Source organism: Papio anubis, chromosome 16 (genome assembly GCF_008728515.1).
Source record: "Papio anubis isolate 15944 chromosome 16, Panubis1.0, whole genome shotgun sequence".
In the NCBI taxonomy this organism is placed as follows: Eukaryota; Metazoa; Chordata; class Mammalia; order Primates; family Cercopithecidae; genus Papio; species Papio anubis.
In genome coordinates, this window is record NC_044991.1 from 18,490,432 (window position 1) to 18,517,921 (window position 27,490).

At 43.6% G+C, this 27,490-nt stretch overlaps 1 protein-coding gene across 3 annotated transcripts in view; it reads left to right on the forward strand.

The window, feature by feature from the left end:
* Positions 1–6,255: 6,255 nt before the first annotated feature.
* SLC5A4 (solute carrier family 5 member 4) overlaps positions 6,256–27,490 on the forward strand; it is a 36,503-nt gene continuing 15,268 nt past the window's right edge. The window contains exons 1-8 of one of the 3 annotated variants that reach the window (XM_021944119.2): positions 6,256–7,197; positions 7,881–7,952; positions 9,918–10,022; positions 13,049–13,108; positions 14,353–14,457; positions 22,553–22,658; positions 24,313–24,393; positions 26,567–26,787. In XM_021944119.2, coding sequence (XP_021799811.1) covers positions 7,039–7,197; positions 7,881–7,952; positions 9,918–10,022; positions 13,049–13,108; positions 14,353–14,457; positions 22,553–22,658; positions 24,313–24,393; positions 26,567–26,787 — 909 coding nt within the window. In that variant the 5' untranslated portion in view covers positions 6,256–7,038. 3 annotated transcript variants of the gene reach the window in all.

Below are 27,490 nucleotides of genomic sequence, written 5' to 3' on the forward strand. Positions count from 1 at the left end.
GTGTCTGGGGTGGGGCCAAAGTAGTCCCTTGGAGCCCTCACACAGTATTGGTGGGAATATAAATTAGTACAACCACTATGGAGAACAGTGTGAAGACTCCTCAAAAAACTACAATTAGGGCCACCATGTGATCCAGCAATCCCACTGTTGGGCATATACCCAAAAGAAAGAAAATCAGTGTATTGAAGAGATATTTGCACTCCCGTATTTATTGCAGCACTGTTCACAATAGCCAAGATGTAGAAGCAACGTAAGTGTCCATCAACAAATGAATGGATAAAGAAAATGTGATGTATATGCACAATGGAATACTATTCAGGCATAAAAAAGGAAGTCATGTCATTTGCAACAACATGGATGGAACCGAAGATTATTATGTCAAGTGAAATAAGCTAGTCACAGAAAGACAAACATCTCACGTTCTCACTTGTTTGTAGGATCTAAAAATCAAAACAGTTGAACTCATGGACATAGAAAATAGAAGGATGGTTATGAGAGGTTGGAGAGGGTATTGTGGAGCTGGGAGGGAGGTGAGGATGGTGAATGGGTGCAAAAAAATAGAATGAATAAAACGTACTATTTGATAGCACAACAGGGTGACTATAGTCAATATTAATTTAAGTGTACGTTAAAAAACAAACACAAAGTTGCCCCCTGGCTTTGCTCCTTTGGGGGAGAGTCGTACAAATTGGACTAGTGGCCCAGCACCCTGGGCGACCATCCTGTGCTGGCCAGGCTGTGCCAACCTCATCTGGCTGGAAGTTCGGGGAGGCAGGACTCTGACCCTGCCTCTGCTAAGGGGCTTCCCCAACCAATGCCATTTAGTGGGACGCTCTGGGTGTGGACCTGAAAGTTCCAGCTCTCTGCCTTGCCATGTGAATGTGTTCTTTGCACCACAAGCACCCACCTTGCTCATGCCTCGCTCCTGCCTCACTCCTGGGAACAACAGGTGGACAATTGCTTTGGGGGCTGCAGAGAGAAAGCTAAGTGGACTGAGTAGGGGCCTGTGAAGGGGGCAGGAGGATGGACTTTCAGAGGCTAAGGAGTGGGCAGCTTAAGGTTGCAATGGCAGAGGGGGCTCTGACCCAGGACCTGAACTGCAGCCAGCTCTTGGGATGTGGGCCACCCAACTCTGCAGCTGACCCCTCCACTGACCAAACGGGAGAGGAGCGAGTGTTCTCCCCTGTGCATATTGATGCATTGTTTAGCCTTGGCTGACGGTGGGGTGAAGAGAAGTGTGGGTCTCCTGGGTCAGGGGAGGCTGCCTTTTCTAGTGCTCATGACTTTTTTTTTTTTTTTTTTTTTTTTTGAGATAGAGTCTCGCCCTGCCGCCCAGGCTGGAGTGCAATGGTGTGATCTCAGCTCACTGCAACCTCTGCCTCCTGGGTTCAAACGATTCTCCTGCTTAGCCTCCTGACTAGCTGGGATTATAGGTACCTGCCACCATGCCCGGCTAATTTTTGTATTTTTAGCAGAGACGGGGTTTCACCATGTTGGCCAGGCTGGTCTCGAACTCCTGACTTCAGATTATCCACCCACCTCAGCCTCCCAAAGTGTTGGGATTACAGGCGTGAGCCACCGTGCCCGGCCTCATGACTTCTTATTCCTGGTCCCATACCTGGATTTGTCTCCATCCGTTTTCAGATTTGTGATAGTTTGTTTTGTCTTTTAGGTTTTTCATCTAACGCCTCCCGTAGACCACATTGCTCAGAGTGCACTGTTAGGGCACTGTTCTGCCACTGCCACCCTCCGTGAACAGATTTCTCCCTCCTGCCCTGGGGATATGGAGAGTGGCTTGTTTCTTTCCCTATCTATCCTAGAAAGATGATTTGTGGGGTTTTTTTTTCCCCCCACCAAAGTGGCAACTGGGTTGGTGTTGGGGGTTCAAGCTGGCCTTGGGTGGTAGCGCTCCTCCACCGTTTCTCCCTGGTTTCGACAGTGTTAGCATTTGTCCATGAAAAGACAATCTTTTCTCTAAAGCAATAAGGGGTAACAGCCGGGGGTAGTGACTGCTGCTGCCGCCCCCAGCTCCCCCTTTCCCCTAGCCAGGTGTGGGGGAGATTCCTGTTGTGACTGAATGTAAGCACCCCCAGCTCTGCTGCAGCCAATGTAGAGGAAGTGGGGCACTCCTCCTGTCTCTTTCTGCTCTTTACCTCCAGCTAAGAAACATCGGAGTTAGGGGGCCCAGGAACTTGGAGAGGCCTTAACCCTGTGAGGAAGTATAGGGGGAGCCCTCCCCCACCCTCATCCCCTTCTGAGAGTGGTCAGTGTTTACTAGCTCCTGAGTCCCCAGCCCAGGGACCCTGTTGCTTTCCTTCACCAGCCTCAATCTTCCTGGGCCTTCACTGCTCCCCTGCCCTTCCTGGGGTTGGGGTGGGAGCAGGCGTTGCTCTGTGTTCCCCTGTCTACCTTGTACCCACAATCATCCCACCGTTCCACCCTGTGTGACTTCCTTTCTTTTACCTACTCCTGTGAGTACTCCCTTCTCCCAATAAAACTTGGTGTGTATTCTCAAAAAAATTCAAAAGAAAAGCCCTTCACCAAATGACTCCCTGGGTGAATCCTACCCAACAATTATGGAAGAATTAACACCAATCCACCTTAATCTCTTCCAAAAAACTGAAGAGGAAGGAACACTTCTTAACTCATTACAGGAGGCTTGCATGACCCTGATAACAAAAAGAGACAAAGATAGTACAAGAACAGAAAAATACAGAGCAGTGTCCTTTATCAACACTAATGCAAAAATCATCTAAAAAATACTAACCTAATATAGCAGCATCTTAAATTATACACCAAGAACATGGGGAATTTTTTCTCAGAATGCAGGGATAGTTCAACATCAGAAAATCAGTCAACATATGAAAAGCAGCCACGTTAATAGAACAAAGGAGAAAAAAACACCTGGTGCAGAAAAATCATTGACAAAATTCAGCCCTTTTTGGATAAAAAACAACCAACATGGAATATAAGAAAACTCCTTCAACATAATAAAGCCACATATGAAAAGTCTATAGCTAATATCATACTCAATGCTGAAAGACTAAAAGCTTTTCCCCTGAGATTATGATCTAGACCGTATGGTCCACTTTCATGACTTTAATAAAAAATTATGCAATTAGAATACTTAACATGAGCTTTACCCCCTTAACAAATTTTTCAGTGTACAAAACAGTACTTTTAATTATAAGTACAATGTTGTACAGCAGATCTCTGCCACTTATTCATCTTGTTTAACTGGAACTTTCTGCCTGTTAATTAGCAACTCTCCATTTACCTACCCCCATGCTCCCTGGCAACTGCCTTTCCACTCACTAATTCTATGTATTTGACCATTTGGAGTACCTCATGTAAGTGGAGTTACACAATAGTTGACTTCGTGTGACAGATGATTTCACTTAGCGTTAATGTCCTCAAGGTTCACGCACATTGTCGCATATTGTAGAATATTCTGCCTTTCAAAGGCTGAATAATATTCCATTGATGCATATACCACATAGTCTTTATCCATGCATCTACTGATGGACATTAGGTTGTTTCTGTATCTTTTGTGAATAGTACTTAAGAACATGGGTGTGCAGATACATCTTTTTGAGATGGCGATTTCAGTTTTTTTGGATACATGCCCAGAAATGGAATTGCTAGATCACTTGGTAGTTCTATTTTTAACTTTTTGAGGAAAGTTCCTACTGTTTTCCGTAGGAGCTGCACCATTTTACATCCTCACCAACAGTGTACAAGGGTTCCAGTTTCTCCACATCCTGGACACTTGTTGTCTTTTTTTCTTTTTTTTTTTTTGGTTTTTTTATAATTAATAGCTATCCTGACAGGTATGAGATGATACTTCATACTGGTTTTGATTTACATTTTCCCAATGATTAGTGATGTTGAACAATTTTTTATATACCTCTTGGCCATTGGTATGTGTTTTTTTGAGAAATGTCTATTTAAGTCTTTAGCCCATTTTAATTGGCTTATTAATTTTTTTTGTTTTTGCCATTGAGTTGTGGGTGATTCTTTTATATTTTGGAATCAACCATACTTCCTCTATTCAACAGAGTATTGGAAGTCCCAGCCAGAATAAGCAGGTAAGAAATAGAAATAATTAAAAGGCATTGTAATTGGAAAAGAAGTAAAATCATCTCTAGTCACAAATGACATGAGATCAGGAGTTCAGGACCAGCCTGGCCAACATGACACAACCCCGTCTCCACTAAAAATACAAAAATTAGCTGGAAATGGTGGCGCATGCCTATAATACCAGCAACTCGGGAGGCTAAGGCAGGAGAAGAATCGCTTGAACCTACGAGGTGGGGGTTGCAGTGAGTGGAGATTGTACCACCACCCTCCAGCCTGGGCAACAGAGCAAGACTCTGTCTCACAAATAGAATAAAGAATACATAAAGAAAACCTTAGCTGGGCATGGTGGCTCACACCTGTAATCCCAGCACTTTGGGAGGCCGAGGCAAGAGAATCACCTGAGGTTAGGAGTTCGAGACCAGCCTGGTCAATATGATGAAACCCCGTTTCTACTAAAAATACAAGAAATAGCCGGGCATGGTGGTGTGTTCCTGTAATCCCAGCTACTCAGGAGGCTGAGGCAGGAGATTTGCTTGAACCCAGGAGATGGAGGTTGCAGTGAGCCAAGATTGTGCCATTGCCCTCCAGCCTGGGCAACAAGAGCGGAACTCCATCTCAAAAAAAAAAAAAAAAAAAAAAAAAGAAGAAGAAGAAAAAGAAAACTTTACTGGGTGCAGTGGCTCATGCCCGTAATCCCAGTACTCTGAGAGGCTGAGGCAAGAGGATTACTTGAGCCCAGGTGTTCAAGACCAACATGGACAACATAGTAAAAGATCCCCCCTTCTAAAAAAATAATAATAAAGTTAGCCAGGCATGGGTGGCATGTGCCTGTGGTCCTAGCTACGGGGGAGGCTGAGATGGGAGGATCACTTGAGCCCAGGAGGTTGAGGCTGCAGTGAGCCATGCTTACCTCACTGCACTCCAGCCTGGGTGACAAAATGAGACCCTGTCTCTGAGAAATAAAAAGGAAATTTTACAATTCAACAACAACAAAAACACAACATAAGGCTATTCTGCGCAGACTGCCTATGAGTTGGTCCTGCTCCACAAGAAGCAGTATAATAAAGAATACAACATAGTTTTTAAATGGGCCAAGAAGTTGAATATATATCTCTCCAAGAAGATGCACAAAAGGCTATAAGCACATGAAAAATCATGAACATTACTAGCGATTGTGTTAGAAGTGTAAATCAAAACTATATTGTGATACCCACTTGATACCTACTAGCATGTCTATAATTAAAAGATAAATGACAAGTATTGAAGAGGATATGGAGAAATTAACTCTCGTATGCACTGTGGGAAGAATGTAAAATGGTGCAGCTGCTATGAACAACAGTTTGGCAGTTCTACAAAAAGTTAAACAGAATTGTCACATGCAATTCCACTTCTACATATATACTCAAAATAATTGAAAGTAGGGATTCAAACAGATCCTTGCACACCAATGTTTACAGCAGCATTACTTATAATAGCCAAGTATAGAAAGAACCTAACTGCCCATCAACAGTTGAATGGATAAACAAAATGTGGCCTATGCATGTATTGGAATATTATTCAGCCTTAAAAAGAAAGGAAATTCTGATACGTGCTACAATATGGATGAATCTTGAAAATGTTTTACTAAGTGAAATAAACCAAAGAGGAAAATATTGTATGATGTCATTTGTATGAGGTACCTAGAATAGGCAAATTTATATAGTAAGAAAGAATAACAGAGGTTACCAGGGCATAGAGAGAGGGAGAGATGGGGAATTAGTTTTTAGTGGGTGCATACTTCTGTTTGGAGATGATGAAAAAGTTCTGGAAATGGATAGTGGTAATGGTTGCACAACACTGTAAATGTACTTAATGCCGATGAGTTGTATACTTAAAAGGGATTAAAATGGTAAATTTTATGCTATGTCTATTTTGCCACAATAAAAAAATGAACTGTAAAAGAAGAATTTCTGGGCTTTCCAGTTTTTTTGTTTTGTTTTGTTTTGTTTTGTTTTGTTTTTTTGAGACAGGATCTTACTTGGTTGCCCAGGCTGGAGTGCAGTGGCATGATCATGGCTCACTATAGCTTTGACCTCCCAATCACAGGTGATCCTCCCTCTTCGGCCTCCCAAGTAGCTAGGACCACAGGCATGCATCACCACACTCAGCTAATTTTTGTAGAGACAAAGACTCCCTATGTTGCCCAAGCTGGTCTCGAACTCCTGGTCTCAAGTGATGCTCTCTCCTTGACCTACCAAAGTGCTGGGATTACAGGTGTCAGCCACCACGTAGGCTTTACTTCTAACTTCTTCTTAGCTGTGGTCCAGGGGTCTTGTTTCCTGAGTCCTCGTGATCCCCATCACATGCTTCCAGGTTGATTCACTTCTTGTACAACCCTCTGACCCAGCGCTCTCCACAGCTCTGCCCTCAACTCTCCACATATGGTGCCTGAAGAGCCACTTCCTTTCCTGTACAGGCCACCAATGTCTTTTTGTGGCATATGAAACTCACTTCAGAGAAATGTGGGACTTTGGAATCCATGAAAGGCATAATTCACTTCATTGTCAAGGGATATAGCTCATTGGTCAGAAATTGTATCTGTTCTCTGAGGGACCATTGCATTCGGCCTCTCCTGGCTGGTTTCTGGTTCCTTCTCCTCTGTCCTTCTCCCTTCCTTGTCTGTCTTCATTTCTCTCAAATCCCCCCTCCACCTGGTCAGATCTCCTTAAAGACCCTGTCTTTGCACTAGAGAGAACGCCCCATGCTCCACCTCAGATTCTCCCCTCATTTCTGGCCCTGCATCCCTCATTCTCACACTCTACCTAGGCTAGCACTCACTGGTGGAGGGCTAGGGTGCCATAGCTTTGGAGGAGAGGTTTAAAGGTCTCCATACCCAGGAGCTGGCTCTGATATCTCGCCCCACCTGCCTGAGGCTGATCATTAACCCAGAACTTATATAAAGATGGCTCATGCTGTGGAATGGATATAGCACTGCCTGCAGCCATGGCCAGTACGGTTAGCCCCAGCACCATGACTGAGACCCCAGAGCCACCTCCATTGTCTGATCGCATCCAAAATGCTGCTGACATCTCAGTCATTGTCATCTATTTTCTGGTGGTGATGGCTGTTGGGCTGTGGGTAGGTGGAATCCCAGTGGCTTTTAGGGTGGGCACAAGGTTTAGGAGGGGGCATCTTAAGCGGGGGAGGGGCGAGGTCGTGACAAAGCTTTTCACAAATGTCGTGTTAGTATCAGAATCATTTTCTTGTGTGTTGCATAAATAATGCTTACAATGAGCTAATGTGTTCTCCTAACGACCCCGTCGTGTGCACAGAGCCAGCACCGGGACCTTCAGATTTACTTTGCATCCCTAACACCTGGCATAATGGACAAAGATGGTATTTTTTATTATTGCATTTCTTTCACTTTCTTTTGTTGTTTGCTCACTTTCTGATTTAGTGAGTTGGACTCTTCATTTACGTTGACTTTTTTTCTTTTTAATAAGTTTGAGACTGCAAATTTTCTTGCAAGCATGGCTCAGTGATACCTCACATGGTTTTTGTAAGTGAGAATAATCACAGCAGTTAAGACAGAAGTTGAGGATTATGATTTTTTTTTTTTTAAGTTCTTCCGGCTCTGGGTTTTTACAGAGCGATTGTTTTTGAAGTCCTTTAAAACTTGATGCTATAGAACACTTTCCAGCAAAACGCTTCTCTCTGTAGGAGCGCTGAAGTCACCCCTGTCAGCACCCTGGCCAGAGCCTCTGGGGTATCTGGGTGCACTTGCTGTGGCTTGACCCTCATCTCTCTTCCCTTCCACTCAGGCGATGCTGAGGACCAACCGAGGTACTATAGGAGGCTTCTTCCTCGCTGGTCGTGATGTGGCCTGGTGGCCGGTAAGTTTTCTGGACCGGTAAGCGGACCAAAGTTTTCTGGAGATAAATTTCCTGAGTGTGTGCTTAAAAGTGAATGTAGGCCGGGCGCAGTGGCTCACGCCTGTAATCTCAGCACTTTGGGAGGCCAAGGCTGGCAAATCATCTGAAGTCAGGAGTTCGAGACCAGCCTGACCAACATGGTGAAACCATCTCTGCTAAAAATATAAAAATTAGCCAGGCGTGGTGGTGCATGTGTGCAATCCCAGCTACTCAGGAGGCTGAGGCAGGAGAATCACTTGAACCTGGGAGGCGGTGGTTACAGTGAGCCTAGATCATGCCACTGCACTCCAGCCTGGACAACAAGAGTGAAACTCCATTTCAAAGAAAAAAAAAAAACAGTGAATGTAGAAAACATTGGGAATGTTGAACAGTTCTGACGTACATTAGTTGCCTCCTCGCTGGGACTGCTTTCCTAAATCCCTGACCTCATGGCTCCTCTCTGTAATTCCAGGACATGACAATATGTCACCTATTATGACAGCAGGTTCAGTCTGGCACTGAAGGACCCCAGTCCAGCGCCACCTCATGTTCTTTTCTTCTGCTCCTTATCAAGAGTCTTCTCCTGGCTTATGAGCTCTGCACATTCCTGCTTTGTTGCCAGTCCTGAGCTGATGCTGGCTCTCTCGTTAGGACTGGCCCTCCCTTGTCTGCTGTCCTCCTTCAATCCCTCACCTCAGCCCTTCCTCATCTGAGGAGCCGCCCAGCTCTCCCCATGGGTCCCTATGTCCCGTGCAGTTATTGATTGTGTTCCCTGTGATGGTGCTAATGCTGATGCCTCCTGATTCGTGCCCAGTGGGTGTTCTTGTGGGGTTTTGATGTGTGGCCCCCTCAGCCAGGGTCCCACTGCAGCAGAGGCTGCATCTTCCCCTCTGCACCTGGAGAGTGTCAGCCCGGCATCACATTATACAGTGGGTGCTTGGCAAATGCTTCCTTCACAGGTCTGACTCATTTTCTAAATGGTATGAGGGGAAGTGGAGATGGGCAACTGTCCTGGCTGGGGTGATGGAAGCAGAGCAACTGGAAGTTTGAAATGAATTTTATTTGGGGCATCCAATCAGACATTGCATTTTTAGGACTGTTTAGTGAAACACACAAGGAGGCTCAAGCGATCTTGAAACCAAAAAGCAGCTGAATCCCATCCTCTGGCCCCATGTAGCTGAGTAGAGAAAGTGATTTTACAGAGGCCTTAAAAAGTGGGAAGAGCCACACCCCAATTCTCTTCTGCCAGGACTGGTGCTCATCCACACCCACTCAAGAGACCTCTCTTGATCTTTGGGTCTTTAGAACAGCAGGCACTGTGATGGTGAGGGGATGAATGAAAAGAGGGTCCCGTGGCTGGGAGGGTGGAGAGAAATTCCCTCCTAGACAGCTTGGGGTCTTTACATATGATTAAGGGGACAAGAGTTGATGGGAGATCTGGCAGTGCTTGGCCAAGGACAGGCTCAACTCAGAGCATTTTAGTAGATTGACCAACGCTCTCCCAAGACAGGGGCCAACAAGCTTTTCTGTAAAAGGCCAGATTGTAAATATTTTAGGGTTTTCTAGCCATGTCGTCTATTGCAGCCACAGAACCTTGCTATTGTAGCACAAAAAGCAGCCGAAGTCCGTATGGAAAACCAATGAGCGTAGCTGTGTTCCAGACAATGAAATTTGAATCACATGATTTCACATTTTTACAATTTCACATTTCACAAAATATTTTGCTTATTCAGATTGTTAACTATTATTTAACAATGCAAAAATGTAAAAACACATTCTTGGCTCATGGGCCGTTCAGAAACTGACCATGGGCTGGATTAGCCCGCGGCCGTCGTTTGCTTGACTCCTGCTCTGAGGAGTGGTGACTGAAACATCTCAGCATCTATTTTCAAGAAGTCTGATTTGGATCTTTTAACCCCAACCCTGGTCTGTTCTCTTGCATTCCAGATGGGCGCCTCTCTCTTTGCCAGTAACATCGGCAGCAACCACTATGTGGGGCTGGCTGGGACAGGAGCAGCTTCAGGAGTCGCCACTGTCACATTTGAATGGACTGTAAGTGACATCATAGGCTTTTTCCTTTAAATCAAAACCATATCCAGTGTCTTAGGATGTTTTATGCTGCTAAGACAGAATATCACAGGCTGGGTAATTTATAAAGAACAAAATGTGTCTCTCACACCTCCGAAAGCTGGGAAGTGCAAGAGCTGAGGGACCCACATCTGGCAAGGGCTTCTTACTTCGTCATCCCACGGTGGAAGGTGGAAGGTGGAAGGTGGAAGGGCAATAGGGCACGAGAGAGAGGGAGAGAGGGATGGAGGATGAGAGAGAAAGAAAGAGAGAGGAGAAGAGAAGAGAGGAGAAGAGGAGAGGAGAGGAGAGGAGAGAAGAGGAGAGGAGAGGAGAGGAGAGGAGAGGAGAGGGTGAAACTCATTTTTTAAATTCAGGAACCCACTCCTACTATAACCAACCTACTATCTTGATAATGGCAAACATCTATTTATGAGAGAAGAGCTCTCATGACCTAATCACCACTTAATTGTCCAACCTCTCAATACTGTTGCATTGGGGGTTAAGTTTCTGACACATGAACTTGGTGGTACACCAAGTTGAAACCATAGCATCCAGGCATATTAATGAAAGTCATATCCCAGGTTTTTCTGGGTGTCTGTATAGAATGTTTGCTTCTTTAGGTTTTTTTTTTTTCGCTTATTTGTTTGTTGTTGTTTTCTTCGTCAGTTTTAAGTTCTGGGATACGTGTGCAGAACCTGCAGGTTTGTTACATAGGTATACATGTGGCATGGTGGTTTGCTGCACCTATGAACCCATCATCTAGGTTTTAAGCCCTGCATGCATTAGGTATTTGTCCTAATGCTCTCCCTCCCCTTGCCCCCCACCCCCTGACAGGCCCCAGTGTCTGATGTTCCCCTCCCTGTGTCCATGTGTTCTCATTGTTCAACTTCTACTCATGAATGAGAACATGTGGTGTTTGATTTCCTGTTCCTGGGTTAGTTTGCTGAGAATGATGGCTTCCAGCTTCATCCATGTCCCTGCAAAGGACATGAACTCATCCTTTCTTATGGCTGTGTAGTATTCCATGGTAGATATGTGCCACATTTTCTTTATCCAGTCTATCATTGTTAAGCATTTGGGTTGATTCCAAGTATTTGCTATTGTAAATAGTGCTGCAGTAAACATGCATGTGCATGTGTGTTTATAGTAGAATGATTTATAATCCTTTGGGTACATACCCAGTAATGAGATTGATGGGTCAAATGGTATTTCTGGTTCTAGATCCTTGAGGAATCGCCACACTGTCTTCCACAATGGTTGAACTAATTTACACTCCCGCAGCCTTGCTCTGTAACCCAAGTTGGAGTGCAGTGGCAGGATCATGGCTCACTGACCTCTTGGACTCAAGCAATCCTGCCACCACAGCCTCCCATGTAGCTGGGACCACAGGTGTGCACCACCCTGCCCAGCTAGGTTTTTGTTTCTTTGTAGATATGGGAGTCTCCCTATGTTGCCCAGGCTGGTCTCTTAACTCCTGAGCTCTGTGATCCTCTCACCTCAGCCTCCCAAAATGCTAGGATTACAGGTGTGAGCCACTGCACCCAGCCTCCACCTCTTGTTTGACCTTCAGCACTTCTGTGGCCCCATTCTGCCTAGCCCATTCCATGCACGTTATTGCTCACCTCTAAGATTTTTCTCAAGCAGTTATTCCCACCAGGAATGTCATTTCTATATGCCTCGATCTCTATGTTCACTTGATCATTTTAGCTCTCCTTTTCATCTCTCCTCCCTGAGTTCCCACTATGTGTCCAGCCCATCCTCTAGCACAGGGGTATCCAATCTTTTGACTGCCCTAGACCACACTGGAAGAAGAAGAATTGTCTTGAACCACACATAAAATACACTAACACTAATGATAGCTGATGAACTAAAAAAAAAAAAATCGCCAAAAAACCTTATTATTTTAAAAGAAAGTTTACAAATTTGTGTTGGGCCACATTCAAACCAAGCTTGAGCCACATGTTGGACAAGTTTGCTCTAGCACATGGCTGGACACGTGACGGATATGCTACCAGTAGCTCTTGAGCTGCCTGAGTTTTTCTATTCTTCTGTCTTACTCTTTCTGGTGTTTTCATTTACATGCATGTGCATATTAGGCAGAAGACGATGCCTGTGGAAACGATTTAAAGGAAAGTTGTATCATAGTGAAAGTTTAAACAGACCATCCCTGGCTGAACTCAGAAAGTGATCTTGAGTGATCATACATGCCTGTGCCCCTCCACTGTTGAAGATTTTGCCCCTACATTTACTTCAGTAGTATCCAGGAGTCCAGGATGGACCCAACCTCCAGATATGCCCTTGCCTGGAGCTTTGTTTTAATAGTGCCATGGACACCAGAATGAAGCCAGTCTCCAGAGGCGTGACCAGAATGACCTATGGACCAAGTGGGTGTGACGAGCCAGCTGCAGAGAACTCAGCTGCTCCCCCTGTCACTGTGACCTTGGGCCCCCTTAATCTCTGTAAGGTGTAAGGCTCAAGTTCCCCCTCTGTAAGATAAGAATAACTGTGCTTCTCATATCTGCCTCACTTAGGCTGAGAGCAGCATAAGTGATATATGTGAAGACCCTGTAAAAGTTGCATATTAATGCTAGCTTGTATTACTATCATCATTGTATGTGGGAAGACTTAGGGAGCACTGGTGATATTCTTCTATCTCCAGGTTCCTTTCTCATTGCTTTGTCACTCCATTTATCATTTATGCAACTCAAGAAAAATTCCCTTTGGCCAAGATTGTATGATCTTCCAGGGGTTCCACTGGGATCAGAACCCTTATCTTCTTTCCCTTTTTCACCACAACTTAATCCCCAGAAAATGGTGGCCCCTAAGTCATAGAAACAGAAAAAAAAGGAACTCACAATTATATCGGGATTGTAATTGTTTGAATGGGACAGGATTAAGCCAACTTTTTTTTTTTTTTTTAATATCCAAACTCAGAGGTCATATAAGGAGAAGGTCCACAAGCCAAGCCTCTTTAACGTCTCACTGTCTCTTATTTTGGTTCCGTGTAGTCCTCAGTAATGTTGCCGATTCTCGGGTGGATCTTTGTCCCCATCTACATCAAGTCGGGGGTGAGTATCTGTTGCCAAAATGCCAGAGTTCAGTCCTAGGCACTGCTGCTTACTGCACAGAAGACCACTCACTGAGACAATGAGTATTGCCAGGAAAAAAGGCTTTATTTGGGTGCTGCAGCTGAGAAGATGGGAGCTCAGTCTCAAATCCATCTTCCTGATGGACTAAAATTAGGGATTTATATTACAGGGAAGATATGTAACCATGTATAGGAAAACAGGAATTAGGGGTGGGGATAAGGAAGAGAAGTCAGTCAACAGGAAGCAGGTGGTGGGTTAGACAATTATAACGGGCGAGGGGTCTGGCTTCTCACTGTCCAGGTGTGGTGATCTAGTGAGTTTCAGCTCTTTGACCCTATCTGGGAGAACTGATGGTTGATTTCCTGAGAGAGGAACTCAGATAAGACAAAGATAACTTTCTCAATTTGTAACAGTGGGAGGATCAGTTTCTATGCTTATTCAAATAAACCACAGACATCAGTTCTGTGGGACAACCGGGCCAGTTCCATATCCTTAGTGTTCGGGTAAATCTGTCAGACATTCATTTATTTACTTATTTTTTCTCTTCGATCATGAAACATGGGTCCCTGCCCTTCACCTGGCCTATTGCTAGAAATATACAGAGAGACAAAAAAAAATCAGATTTCTTGACTAGAGAGGTTTCTAGTATAGAACGTGGCTGCAGCCAGCGGGGAAATCTGTGGTGCCCCTGCATAATGACCCTGGAGCAGAGATGACAGGTTTGATGGCAGAGTAAAGGTGAAGGCAGTGGAGGGGGAAGCACTATGATCAGCTCTAAGACTTGAAGCTCGAGGGTTGGAGTACACGAGGCCACCATTAATGGAGCCAAAGATTCCAGATCAGAGGCAGATGATGGATGACAAGGAGAATGATGATTTCACTTTTCAACAGGATGAGTGTTTGGTGCATTCAGGACACTAAGGTGGAGATGCCCAGCCGGCAGTGGGAAAGTGAGATCTGCAGATGGGTCAGGAGAGAGACTTTGGCTGGAGTTATCCATGGGAGTGTCCATCTCTTCAGAAGCATGGTTTGAGCACCCACCCTCTGCCAGGCACAGTCATTGTGCCTGGCATGAGGGGTGCCTCTATGAATAAGAAGCCATGGTTCCATCACCAGGAAGGGGCCATACACAGCACTTTCACTCACAGGTGCTTAGGAAATGCTGAGTAATCTGAACGCACAGGGCACTAAGGGTAAGTCCCTGTTAATGTCTGTCTCTGCAGGTGACGACCATGCCGGAATATCTCAAGAAGCGGTTTGGTGGGGAGCGACTCCAGGTCTACCTCTCCATCCTCTCCCTCTTCATCTGTGTGGTTTTGTTAATTGCTGTGAGTTCAGAGCCTCCTGGCATTTTAACTTCAAGAGGTTGTCAGATGGGGCCAGAGTGCTAATATCAGCAAGCTGGATGTGTAGACTGTCAACAGCCTTTAAAGGGTGAAGGTTATGGATGTCTTAAATTCGCAGGGGTGTCTCTTCAAAGCCTTAATGAGAAAAAAGGGAGCTTCCAAGATCCTGTGTTCACAGAGTGGTAGACTTTTAAGTCGTGAGCGGCTCTAGGGTATAAATCTCCTCTCTTATCAAGGATATGAAAAAATGGATGTAAAGAAAGAACAAAACGTCTCATTCAAGAACTTGTGTATATCTGGGGAGGCTGGCAGTGGAGGATGGCACTGGTATAAATGCCAAACACAGCTCTTTAGTAGTAAAGAGAAGGACTTGGTCTCCTGCCTTTTCCATTGCGAGATAACCTTTATATTCTTCCTCAGACCATGTCCAGATTTATATTTTCATTTTCAGTTTGATTATGTGACACGTGAACCACAAGGAAAGTACTTTGTATTATTATACTGATTTTTCTTAAGTTCACTCTATCTAAGACCACCATGGTAAGACATATGTCACAAATAAGTGTTAAAAAATTTTAAAGTACATTTTAAGTACTTTTTAAATAAAGTCACATTTTTGGGGGGCCTGGTGCAGTGGCGCACACTTGTAATCCCAGGACTTTGGGAGGCCTGAGGCAGGTGGATCACTTGAGGTCAGGAGTTTGAGACCAGCCTGGCCAACATGGTGAAACCCCGTCTCTACTAAAAATACAAAAATTAGCCAGACATGGTGATGCACACCAGTAATCCCAGCTACTTGGGAGGCTTAGGCAGAATAACTTGAACCTGGGAGGCGGAGGTTGCAGTGAGCCAAGATCACACCACTGCACTCCAGTCTTGGAGACAGAGCGAGACTCCATCTCAAAAACAAACAAATAAACAAACGTTACATTTTGGGGAGATAATCAGTGAGGAAAGAAGGAATCTGAAGATTCAGCAGCACATGTAAAAAACAAAGAGTAACTTATTTGCTCCTCATGTATCAGTGACTAACAAAATAATCTCAAGTTCACAGTCTAGGCAGGTGTCTGAGAGTTCATGAGAGAAAAGGCTGACCTTTCCTATTGCTTCTCTGTTGTGCTGAGTCGTTGTTGGAAGTGAACTAGATGCTTAGATTAGATGGCATGAGCCTTCCCAATGCAATGTGAGCATTGCCCAGCACTGACTGCATATTGTTGAGCTGTGTGTGAGTGTAGCAAAGATTCTTGAGCAATGGGAGTTTACCATCTGGCTAAGGAGATAAGAATTCTGCACATGAAATAATTAGTCTCGTATGACAATACATGCAAACGTACTAAAATACATGCTGAACTAGAGTGCACGGACAAGTACAGAAAATGTGCTGTGCACACCCAGAGAAGAGGATACTCTCTGATGGATGGCATTGGGGGTCGTACTCTTGGAGAGGGCACTTAAGTATTCCCCAGGATGGGAAGGTTAGGTGAGGCAGAGGGAAGCAGAGGAGCTCACAGGTGTCAGGGGCTTAGAGTTCACACGTTTCTTAAATCGTTGGACTTGCTAATCTCCCAGTTCTCCTCTGGTGCTGACATCTACAGCTTTATGATTCTAAAGCAGACCAGGGGCAGTGGCTCACACCTGTAATCCCAACACTTTGGGAGACCGAGGCAGGCAGATCATGAGGTCAAGAGATGGAGACCATACTGGCCAACGTGGTGAAACCTCATCTCTACTAAAAATACAAAAATTAGCTGGGTATGGTGGAATGCACCTGTAGTCCTGGCTACTCAGGAGGCTGAGGCAGGAGAAATGCTTGAACCCGGGAGGCGGAGGTTGCAGTGTACCGAAGTCACACCTCTGCACTCCGGCCTGGCGACAAGAGCGAGGCTCCGTCTCAAAAAAGTAAATAGATAATTTTTTTTCAAAAAAAGAGCATGAGCAGGCATGAAGACAGAGAACAGAGGACAATGCACAGTGAAAGGGGCCCCCGAAGGATGCAACCTCCCAGGCTGGAGGGTTGCTGGTGGATAGGGAGGGACAGAATGTTGGTGATCTGAGTGTGGGTGCAGGGAAGCCATGTATGGGTCCGTGGCTGTGCAGAGTCCATGGTTGGCTGGAAAGACACCTTAGCAGGAGTCCATTCTTGCCTGCAAGTTTATGTCTTAAGTGACATTAATAATGATTAACCTTAGACATGACCTTTTGTGTACTCTTACACTGTGATAACGGATTGTGTCCTAGTTACTTATTAAACAGATCGTTATGAGACATTAGGACAGTACAGTTTTCATAACTCTCCTCTGCCCAGGTTGGAAAAGATCATCTTGTTCACTGGTTCTCAAACTGCAATAACATTTGTATTGAGATTTGATACGAACTATTACCTAATCTACAGTCTTTATTCAGATATTGACTATCGTTTTAATACAGTCCTTTATAGCAAAAGAAAATTCTGATCCTTGCAATTCCTCTTTATTATGAGAAATATTTTACAGTCATTGTTAGTGTAATTAATGCCACTGAATTATATACTTAAATGGCTAAATGGTAAATTTTATGTCATATATGTTTTACCACAATTAAAAAAAAAGTCATTGGTGGCTGAGCCCAGTGACTTCTGCCTGCAATCCCAGCACTTCGGGAGGCTGAGGCAGGAGGATCACTGGAGGCCAGGGGTTCCAGACTTGCCTGGGCTAAACAGTGAGACCCTTGTCTCTACAAAAAAAAAAAAAAAGAAAAAAATTATTTAGCCAGGTGTGGTGGCACACATTTATTGTCCCAGCTACTTTGGCTGAGGCAGAAGGATCACTTGAACCCAGGAGCTAAGTTATAGTGAGCTAAGATCATGCCACTGCACCCCAGCCTGAGTGACCTGGAGTAGTCCCTATTTCTTTAGAAAAAAAATCATTGATAATATGTCGACTACTTATATATAATTTCAAAACCATGGATTTAGTTCCTTAATAGTACTATGTAATAGAAACAAAGGTCAAGGAATCCATTATAAGATAGTGTGTTTTAATATGAAAATGATTAAGTAGAACTACACATCAAGTCAAAATGCTGTGGTGTAATACTCACCCCTCTGTGGATGAGGATAAAGCAGTATGAATGAAGACAGCTATGAATGCAGACAGAGGCAGATATGCATGTGTGGCACCTCCACAAGTAACACTCTTTCTGAAATGCTGAACATTTTTTTAAAAGTGAAATGTTCCCTCAAGATTAGTTAGTATTCCTGGAAAACCCCAATGTGCAATAGAGTTACAGAAAGTACTTTGTATTTGTACAACTGAGTTGGGATCTAGGCTCAGAAAATCGAGAACAGGTTTTTGGCCAACATCGATATCAGGTGGGATGATAAAATGTAAGATTTTATTTCAAATCTTAGAGAAAAATACAACCGTCTCCTGCTACACCTGTTTCCAGTCCCAAGTTCTGCAAAGAAACAGAGACAGAGTCTCACTGTATCTTCCAGGCTGGAGTGCCGTGGCATAGTCTCGGCTCACTGCAACCTGTGCCTCTCAGGTTCAAGCGATTCTCCTGCCTCAGCCTCCCTAGTAGCCAGGATTACAGGCACGCACCAACACGCTCGGTTGATTTTTTTTTTTTTGTATTTTTAGTAGAGATGGGGTTTCACCATGTTGGCCAGGCTGGTCTCGAACTCCTGACCTCAAATGATCCACCCTGCTCAGCCTCCCAAAGTGTCTCTCATATGTTTTTAACTATTTGAGGTTGTTATATATATCATTGCCCTTTAACCCCAAAAATTTCAATGTAAATTTTCCCCCAGATTTAACACTCATTGATGATTCTACCTGATCCAGTGATTTTTACCTGATCCAGTCTTTACTGTGGCAGTTGTAAAATGATGGTGTTTTTAAACTAAGCCTTCTCTGTATATCGTTATTCCTAGGAGTAGGGATAATTTCTTGCAAAACCACAGTGGAATTACCAACTCGAGTAAACATAACATGGATACACTAATCTACCATTTATATTCCAACTTTGTCAATTGACCCAGTAATATCCTTTTTATCATCTTTTCTTCTCCAGTGCAGGATGCAGTCTAGGGTTAGGTGCCACATTCAGTTGCCAAAGGTCTTCAGCCTCCTTTCTTCTGGAATATTTCCATATCCCTTTTCTGTCTTTGATGACACTGACATTTTGAAGGATAGAGTCCCTACTCCACCCTTCTTAATATGACAATCTTTATTTTGGATTTGCCTGATATTTCTTCGTGGTTGGATTCAGGTTATGCATTCTTCTTGGCTGGAATACTGCATAAGTGATATATCCTACTAAAAGTATCCTGTCTAGAAGTATTCAGTGCCCATCTGTTCCTCAATGGTGATGTTAATTTTAATCACCTGGTCAAGTATTGCCCAATTTCTCCACTATAGAATTACTGTTTTATTTTCCCCTGTAACCAATAAACGGTCTGTGATAGTTGCTTTAAACCATTGAAATATCCAGTTCCTCTTCAAATTTTTCCACTAGATTTAACATTCATAAATGATTCTCATCAGATCCAATCTTTACTATGATGGTTGCCAAATAATAATTTTCCAACTCTAGCACTCCTTCCGTAGTTCCCAGCCAGCATTCAGCAGGCTACTGAGGGCAGGAGTCTTCCCTTCTCTGTTTATCTATTACTGATATTGGACTGATTAATTCCTATTTATCATTGGTTTACCAATATTATTATATGCAGTTATTTGATACTTTTTTTTTTTTTGAGACAGAGTCTCACTCTGTCACCCACACTGGAGTGCAGTGGCACGACCTCAGCTCACTGCAACCTCCATGCCTGCTAGGTTCAAGCGATTCTCCTGCCTCAGCCTCCTGAGTAGCCGGAACTACAGGCGAGTGCCACCACGCCTGGCTAATTTTTTGTATTTTTAGTAGAGATGGGGTTTCACCATGCTAGTCAGGCTGGTCTCGAACTCCTGACCTCGTGATCTGCCTGCCTCGGCCTCCCAAAGTGCTGCGATTATAGGCATGAGCCACCGCGCCCGGCCAGTTATTTTGATACTTATACCACATTTGGCCAGTGAGAGTTCCTCAAACTGGATTCTGTGTGAAGGATGGAGCATGATCCCATCATTTTGTTGAGCAATTTCTTAAATTCTGGCCTAACAAAATGTTTCAGACTCGTCTTGTACCAGCCCTCCTCCAGCCCTGGAGTCACCTGTTTTTCTGGGACAGCCCTGGCTCCTTTAGTGGGGAATGGTATTAGAAACAAAAATCTGCTAAGTGTGCTTATTGGGTTGACTTTTTTTCTTGACTCTTTTAGCTGACAGAATTAGGAAATAAATGCATACAGACACACATGTAAATGCACACACAGAAATAGATATATTCATACACACACATACATATACTTTCTAGGCAGCTATACACATACATATATAGTTTAGAAATCATGAGTTCACATGAATACCTCCAATTCCAATCCAGCTTTATAGAGTATTTTATTGCTTTCTGCAATTCTATATTTATATGTTCCTTCTTCCACAATTGAGAATCCTGGCCCTCCAAGTCATCAATATATATATATATACACACACACACACACACACAGAGAGATATATACACACACACACATATACATATATATACACACACACATATATATAGTTTGTTTGCTCAATCCTATAATGCATCAAAAATGGTTTCAGAAATGCTTCAGGACATTGGCCTGAGCAAAGATATTTTTGGATAAGACCTCAAAACCACAGATAACAAAAGCATAAATTTAAAAAAAAATCTCAAGTGATCCACCCGCTTTGGCCTCCCAAAGTGCTGGGATTACAGGCATCAGCCACTGTGCCTGGCCGAAACAAAAATACGTAAATATTTTTAACAAGAAAATTATTTCCGAATTGCCTCACCCATGCTGTTACAAACAAACAAACAAACTAAAAATGAATTCAGAACTTATTTGCAGTTCTCCTCCATCCCCACCAGAAGACTAGTGTATCATCAAACATGGTGTTCCTCACTTTGCCAATTTTTTTTTGCCTTTTCTAGAAGTTTCTCCTCGGTGTAGGTCCCTGTTCTGAAAGGCAGCTTTGGCTGTTGGTTTTGAGAGCTTGTTGACCCAGACTACTCTGAACCCTTTTGGAATTTACCAAGTAGCGTTTATAGTTGCCCACTGGTTATTAAAGCAAAACCTCTTTTATGCTCTGCTGTAGTTCTGAAATTGTCCCACTGTGCTTCTCAACAGTCACCTGGTGGCTCTGTGGGGATGTCTAAGTTTCTTTAGATAAGCTACTGTTTCTCTCTGCCTCCTCCCAGATCTTGCTGTCATGCAGGTCTTGTGGCTGAGGTTGATTTGCACCTGCCGTCTTACCTTTTGGGCCTCATGGAAATACCCGGTCATCTAATTTTGTTGGTTTTGCCATAAACTTGCTCTGTCTAATGTAGAGAGTCATGGAAGTTCACAAACCATGCTGCCACATTCACCATCTTCCTAGAATAATTTGTCTATACTTCTCTAAGTGTTCCCCACATTATTTCACTAAGTAAAATTCCAGATAGCAGTATAACAAAGTGCTTAACCATGTAAGCTTCTGAGTCACACCACACAGGTTTAAATCCTGAGCTTACCACTTTCTATCTGGGTGATCCAGAACAAATTCCCTAAGCCTCCGTTTTCTCCGATGTAAAATGATGACAATAATGCCTACCTGACAGGTAGTTTGGGGACATGGAGGAGAGTAGGGGTGGATTCTGTCAAGGTTTCAAGGAAGAGATGATCCATTGGCAGCTTAAGTTTTTCCAGAACAGAGAAAAAAATGTTACCCAATTCATCTCTTAAAAACGGACTCAGTTCTGTTAATAATTTTAGGAAAATTAAAACGAACAGATAATTATAAAAATCCTCATTGGCAAACAAGAATACTAATTTTAAGAACATATATCTTATTAGTTTTATATATATAAATACACACACATATAATAACTAGCAGGAAATTGTCCTAAATTATTCATGTTAATTATGCTGAGCCAAATATTGTAGATAGGAAAATGTACTTCCCACTGAAATATGTTTGCCTTAGAGAGATTTCTAAGTTGATCATAATCTCCCTTTTTTATGGTTAGACCTAAGGGCCCTAGGAGGGTCAGAGACACATGTAATTAATTGAATTCCAGCCAGCATCATGCTTTTACAGCACAGTCTGCATAATCTAAATTAATTCTACATTTTCCCCTCGATTTCAAAAATAATCGTAACTGACCCCCCAATTCAAACCAATTTTCAATCACTGTAGCACATATATATTTGGAATATATATGAAACGATGTTCTTTGGTTGTATTCTATTTTGGTACATACTCTCTTTCTTTCTTTCTTTCTTTCTTTTTTTTTTTTTTTTGAGACGGAGTCTCGCTCTGTCGCCCAGGCTGGAGTGCAGTGGTGCGATCTCGGCTCACTGCAAGCTCTGCCTCCCGGGTTCATGCCATTCTCCTGCCTCAGCCTCCCGAGTAGCTGGGACTACAAGCCCCCGGCCACCACGCCCGGCCCATTTTTTGTAATTTTAGTAGAGACGGGGTTTCACCGTGTTAGCCAGGATGGTCTTGATCTCCTGATCTCGTGATCCGCCCGCCTCAGTCTCCCAAAGTGCTGGGATTACAGGCTTGAGCCACCGCGCCCGGCCGCTTGGTACATACTTTCTATCCAATTACCGCTCACTGCAGCCTCAAACTCCCGGGCTCAAGGAGAAGATATATTTCTAAATACTCCATCACAGTTGAGGAGCTTCCTATAAGCAATTACTCAGCCTCTCTAAGCCTCATGGCACAGAAAAAGTTCTCAGGACATGTCACCTCATGTAATAAGCACCTCAATTGAGCAAAGAACTAACTTCTATGAGAATATAGGAGAGAGTGAAGATAGTGAAAATCATTTTTGAGGCTTTATGGAAGGTATTACTCTGGGGCCATACCAGTGGATTCTTGAAGGATAAGTAGGAGTCTATCAGAAAAAGAAGGGTTAAGAAGAGTGGACATTGGGGCAGAGAAACCAGTGGCCTCAAATGCATGTTTCTTTCTCATCCTGACTGTTCCCTTTTTAGTCAGACATGTTTGCTGGAGCTATATTCATCAAGCTGGCCTTGGGATTGGACCTTTACCTGGCAATCTTCATCCTCTTGGCTATGACTGCTGTTTACACCATCACTGGTGAGTATGTTGGATATTTTGCTCACTCGGACTGTCTTTTGCTGATCCCACCCCAACCTGCAATTAGCATTCTCAGTGTTAGCCTTGTCGCTGCCGAGGTAAAGGCACCATTTCATTCCCACTATCAGAGTCAAGCACAGCACCAGAAACACAACTAGAGCATAGAACACAGAATCCTTGAAATTAGAAGTGAGCATCTTGATGGAAGGGAATTATGTGGGGGATGGGGTGGGAAACGGATCATTTGGTTCAGCTATGTGTTTGGTACCCAGACTGGCACTTAGAATTTAGCATATCATCCACACAGACGGTTGGGAGGAAATAGCAGCTCAGATAGGAGACTAGCAAATGAAAGGTGAGGTTCAAATGAACACAGGATGCCAGGGCATGGCGTTGGCCGTGAATGGTGCAGTTGAGAGAGGAGAACTGGAGCAGTGGGTTGCTGGCAGGAGACGATGTGTGACAATAGTCCAAGCAGGCTCTCATGAACCAGGTATGTTGATATGCTTCTCATGCATACTAACATAAAAATTAAAGTATACCAGCTGAGTTGGAAGACATAAGGAAAAATACCAGCTAGAACAGTCAAAACAGTTTTGGGGCCATTTCCGTGCATTTGAACTGTCAACCTAAAATAAGCGACAGAGAGACCAACTCTCCAAAATGAGGAGTTTCTTTGGGCAATAGTGAGGGATTGCAAACCAGGATACATGTCCTGTGGCAGACCATAGGACTTCCAAGGGGGTTGGGGCAAAGGGGAGGCTTTTAAAGACAGAGAGGGAGAGCCCACGTAAGCTGTTCCGAAACAAAGATGATTGTTTCACCTCCTTCTTGCAGGTGCTGGTGTTTGTTCATTGGTGGTACTGGCTGTTGCTAGGAGACAGTCTTCATAATAATGTCTTCCAACAGTTCCTGTTACCGGCATAGGTGTATGAGGGCCCTACCTGCGTGACCTCCCAGCCCCATTTTGTTAGGGTTTGACATAAGTGTCTCTATTTTGGTACAGACAACTTCCACAGAGCATGTGTTTCCGAATAAGGGAGCGATAAGGGCATGAGTATTCTGTGTTCAGGATTCATCTTATTTTCTCATGACACTCTCATAAAGGGAATATCTTGTTGCAGGTGCTGGTGACTAACTAGACTGACAGCTTAGTTAGTCTAGACTTGAAAAATAAGCTGGGTTTGGGATTTTTGTTGTTTAACACTACAGCAAAACACAAAACACGGTAACTATATCTGGTACTGAATTAATGAAACAATAATATGTTCCAGCACTAGAGCAAAAGTGGTTTCGCTAGATATTTTAGAGCAGGTGCACTGTGCTGAATGGCTGTAAATTGAGGGATTGTTAAGAGAAACTTTCATGGTATTAAAGTGCTGCCTTTTCCCCTGCTTAATATTCAAAAACTCACACAAAGATGAAACTTCACTGTAATTCATAGAAACTTCGAATCAGGGCAAAGCAAGGGAAGTAGGAGAACCAGTGCTGAGGAGATTATGATGTCAGGACAAACTTGTGGCTCACCTAGGAGCTTTTGATGTCTTCTACTGGGTCATTTCCAGGGTTCTGGGTGGAGGAGAACCCAGTGGTGAAGGCAAATACATGGGGACACATGGATAAAATGCCCTGGTTCTTTTCTTTCTCTCACCAGGGGGGTTGGCCTCGGTGATTTACACAGACACCCTCCAGACCATCATCATGTTGATTGGCTCTTTTATTCTCATGGGGTTTGGTAAGTGATGACCCTGCGTGCAGTGCCCAGGGGCCGGAAGTGACGGGGCTTGTTTCTGTTCAGTCTGTCTGCTCCTTATTGGGATGCCTTCCAGTTCCATCTCGTCACACTTTCCCGTCATTTATATAATCCCCATCACTGAAATATCTGCCTGACTTCTTTCTTGCTTTATTATCTCAGCATAAGGAAATGGATGGTGGGGAAAAGAACATTACTTTCTTTTAAAAATTATTGCTGGCCGGGCACGGTGGCTCAAGCCTGTAATCCCAGCACTTTGGGAGGCCGAGACAGGCGGATCACGAGGTCAGGAGATCGAGACCATCCTGGCTAACACGGTGAAACCCCATCTGTACTAAAAAATACGAAAAACTAGCCAGGCGAGGTGGCGGGCACCTGTAGTCCCAGCTACTCGGGAGGCTGAGGCAGGAGAATGGCATAAACCCAGGAGGCAGAGCCTGCAGTGAGCTGAGATCCGGCCACTGCACTCCAGCCTGGGCGACAGAGCGAGACTCCGTCTCAAAAAAAAAAAAAAATTATTGCTTAGGTAAGTTATCTCATTTAACCTTAATTTCTTTGTGTGAAGGACAGACAAAATCAGTAGCAGTGGGTTGATAATTTTACAGAAGTATTTGTACATTAGATTCAAAGCCTAGAAACCTTTCATTTACATAGAATTTTTATGAAATGAAGGATTAAATAGTAGGAAAAAATTTGAGAACTGAATATTAGTTCAACTGAATCATACACAGACATAGAATACACAACCTATGTTTGTGTACTCAAACAATGTATTGTAGTGGATTTTCATCCAAAACATCCATAACCTCATTATGACTATTTTGGATGGAAATCTATTGCATTGTGACAATACACAAATACAGGTTGGAGTTTTCTTAATAATGCTCACTTATTAGTATCATTCAGTTCATTGCCATCAAGCAATATTGACCTAATTTACAGCTTGCCAATATTTGTTTTCTCTTATTATGGTATTTATCTTTGCATAGGAAAACTAGCCATACTGGACGGCATGGATACAGGACAGTTCTATCACTGCAGAATGTTTCTGTTGCACAGTGCCACTCCAGAGGCTAGTCGTTAGCACCAATTCTTTGTGTACTTTCTATTCAGTTATCCAGAACTTCTGTGCTGTTCTTGTTCATGGTGCCTTGGTTTCTGGCCTCAGTGATGCACTCCCTGGCATTAGGTCTCTAAACCTCAATTCTGCCATCTTTAGGATGAAGAGGGGGACTCTCATCTCTTAGAGTCTCCTATGTATTTTTGTTACAATCCATATTTATCTAATCAAAGCAACTTCCTTGTATTGTCTGTATCCTCCACTCGGCTAAGTTCCTGCCTTGCACATTTATTTTGTACATGATCCTAGCACAGTGTTTGGCACATAGTAGTCCTTCAGCTAAATAATGAAGTAGATTAATGTTAACTCAACCCTACAATTGTATAATACTCTGATGAATTTTTCATCATTTAAAGCTATACTAAGCTACCCCAGATGCCTGGGCTCAGCTTTTTAAGAGCAACCACAATTCTCTTCTGCACCTGACTAGCCTTTCCAGACCCGAACAGGCTGAGTCTCATCATTTTCCCTTGTCACGTCTAACCTGCCACCCCCAATTTCTGCTTCTTATCTTTCCAATTTTTTTTATTGTAACAGGCAAAATATAGTGTTGCACCAGAAAACCAGATTGCAAGTAAGATCAAAAGAGCCAAGCTCTGGGTCAAGAAGAGAGGCCTTTGCCTCCTGATCTTTTCAGAGGAGCTGGGGCTTTCTGATGGATAATTTCATGGGGCTCACTTTGTTAGTTCACCTTCCAGTTTGCTTATGCTCTAAATGGTTCTGAGATATCAGTGCCGGCCTGTTGGATAACAGCTTCGTTTTTACCTTAAAAGAGACACTAACTCAAAATTTCAAAGAGCAATATAGGAAGACAAGTCAGAGTTATTTGCTTTCTGTACTTCGTGAAAGTCAATCTGGTAGCATTGCCAGTGCCAGTGGAGGTACCAGAAAGACATGGACCTGGGAGAGGGTGACTGAGGATTGGACTGGGCTGATGGGAGGTGATTGTGTACCTCCACCAAAAAGTAGTCATCATAAACATTGGATGTCTTAGATTTCAGTAAGACATCTCGTTTTACTCTGATGCCTTTTTAGCATTTAACGAAGTTGGAGGTTACGAGAGCTTTACCGAGAAGTACATGAATGCCATCCCGTCCGTAGTCGAGGGGGACAACTTGACAATCAGTGCCAGCTGCTACACACCTCGGGAGGACTCCTTCCACATCTTCCGAGATCCTGTGACTGGGGACATTCCATGGCCCGGAATTATATTTGGAATGCCCATTACAGCTTTGTGGTACTGGTGCACAAATCAGGTGAAGTGTGTGTGTGTGTGTGTGTGTCTGTGTGTGTGTCTGTGTGTGTACATGTGTTTGTTGTTCTTGTCTCATAGAAAAACATTTAGTTTCCATTTTGCACACACATCGTTTAAAGAGTCAAATACTTCTTCGTTTTTGTTTTTTGTGTTTTTTTAGATGGAGTCTCACTCTGTCACACAGGCTGGAGTGCAGTGGCATGATCTCAACTCACTGCAACCTCCACCTCCCGGGTTCAGGTGATTCTCCTGCCTCGGCCTCCTGAGTAGCTGGGATTACAGGTGCACACCACCATGCCCGGCTAACTTTTGTATTTTCAGTAGAGACGGGGTTTCACCATGTTGGCCAGGCTGGTCTCAAACACCTGACCTCAGGTGATCTGCCCACCTCGGCGTCTCAAAGTGCTGGGATTACAGGGATGAGCCACCACATCCAGCTTAAAGAGTCAAACACTTCTACAAAACTTGTTATTTAAAAACAGCTGCACGGTACCCTGCTTTCTACTCTATTTCTTGTCCTTCAGAGGCAAATGCTTTCAGCTCTTTTAAGTAAGTGTTTTGGCATTTATTTCTGTTCCCTAAATCCTTGTGCTCAGTGTGCAGTCTGTGAGCCATCAACATGGACATCACCTTGGAGCTCACTAGGAATAAATGCTCTCAGACCCTATAACCCTATCTAGACCCTTTGAATTGGAATCTGCTCA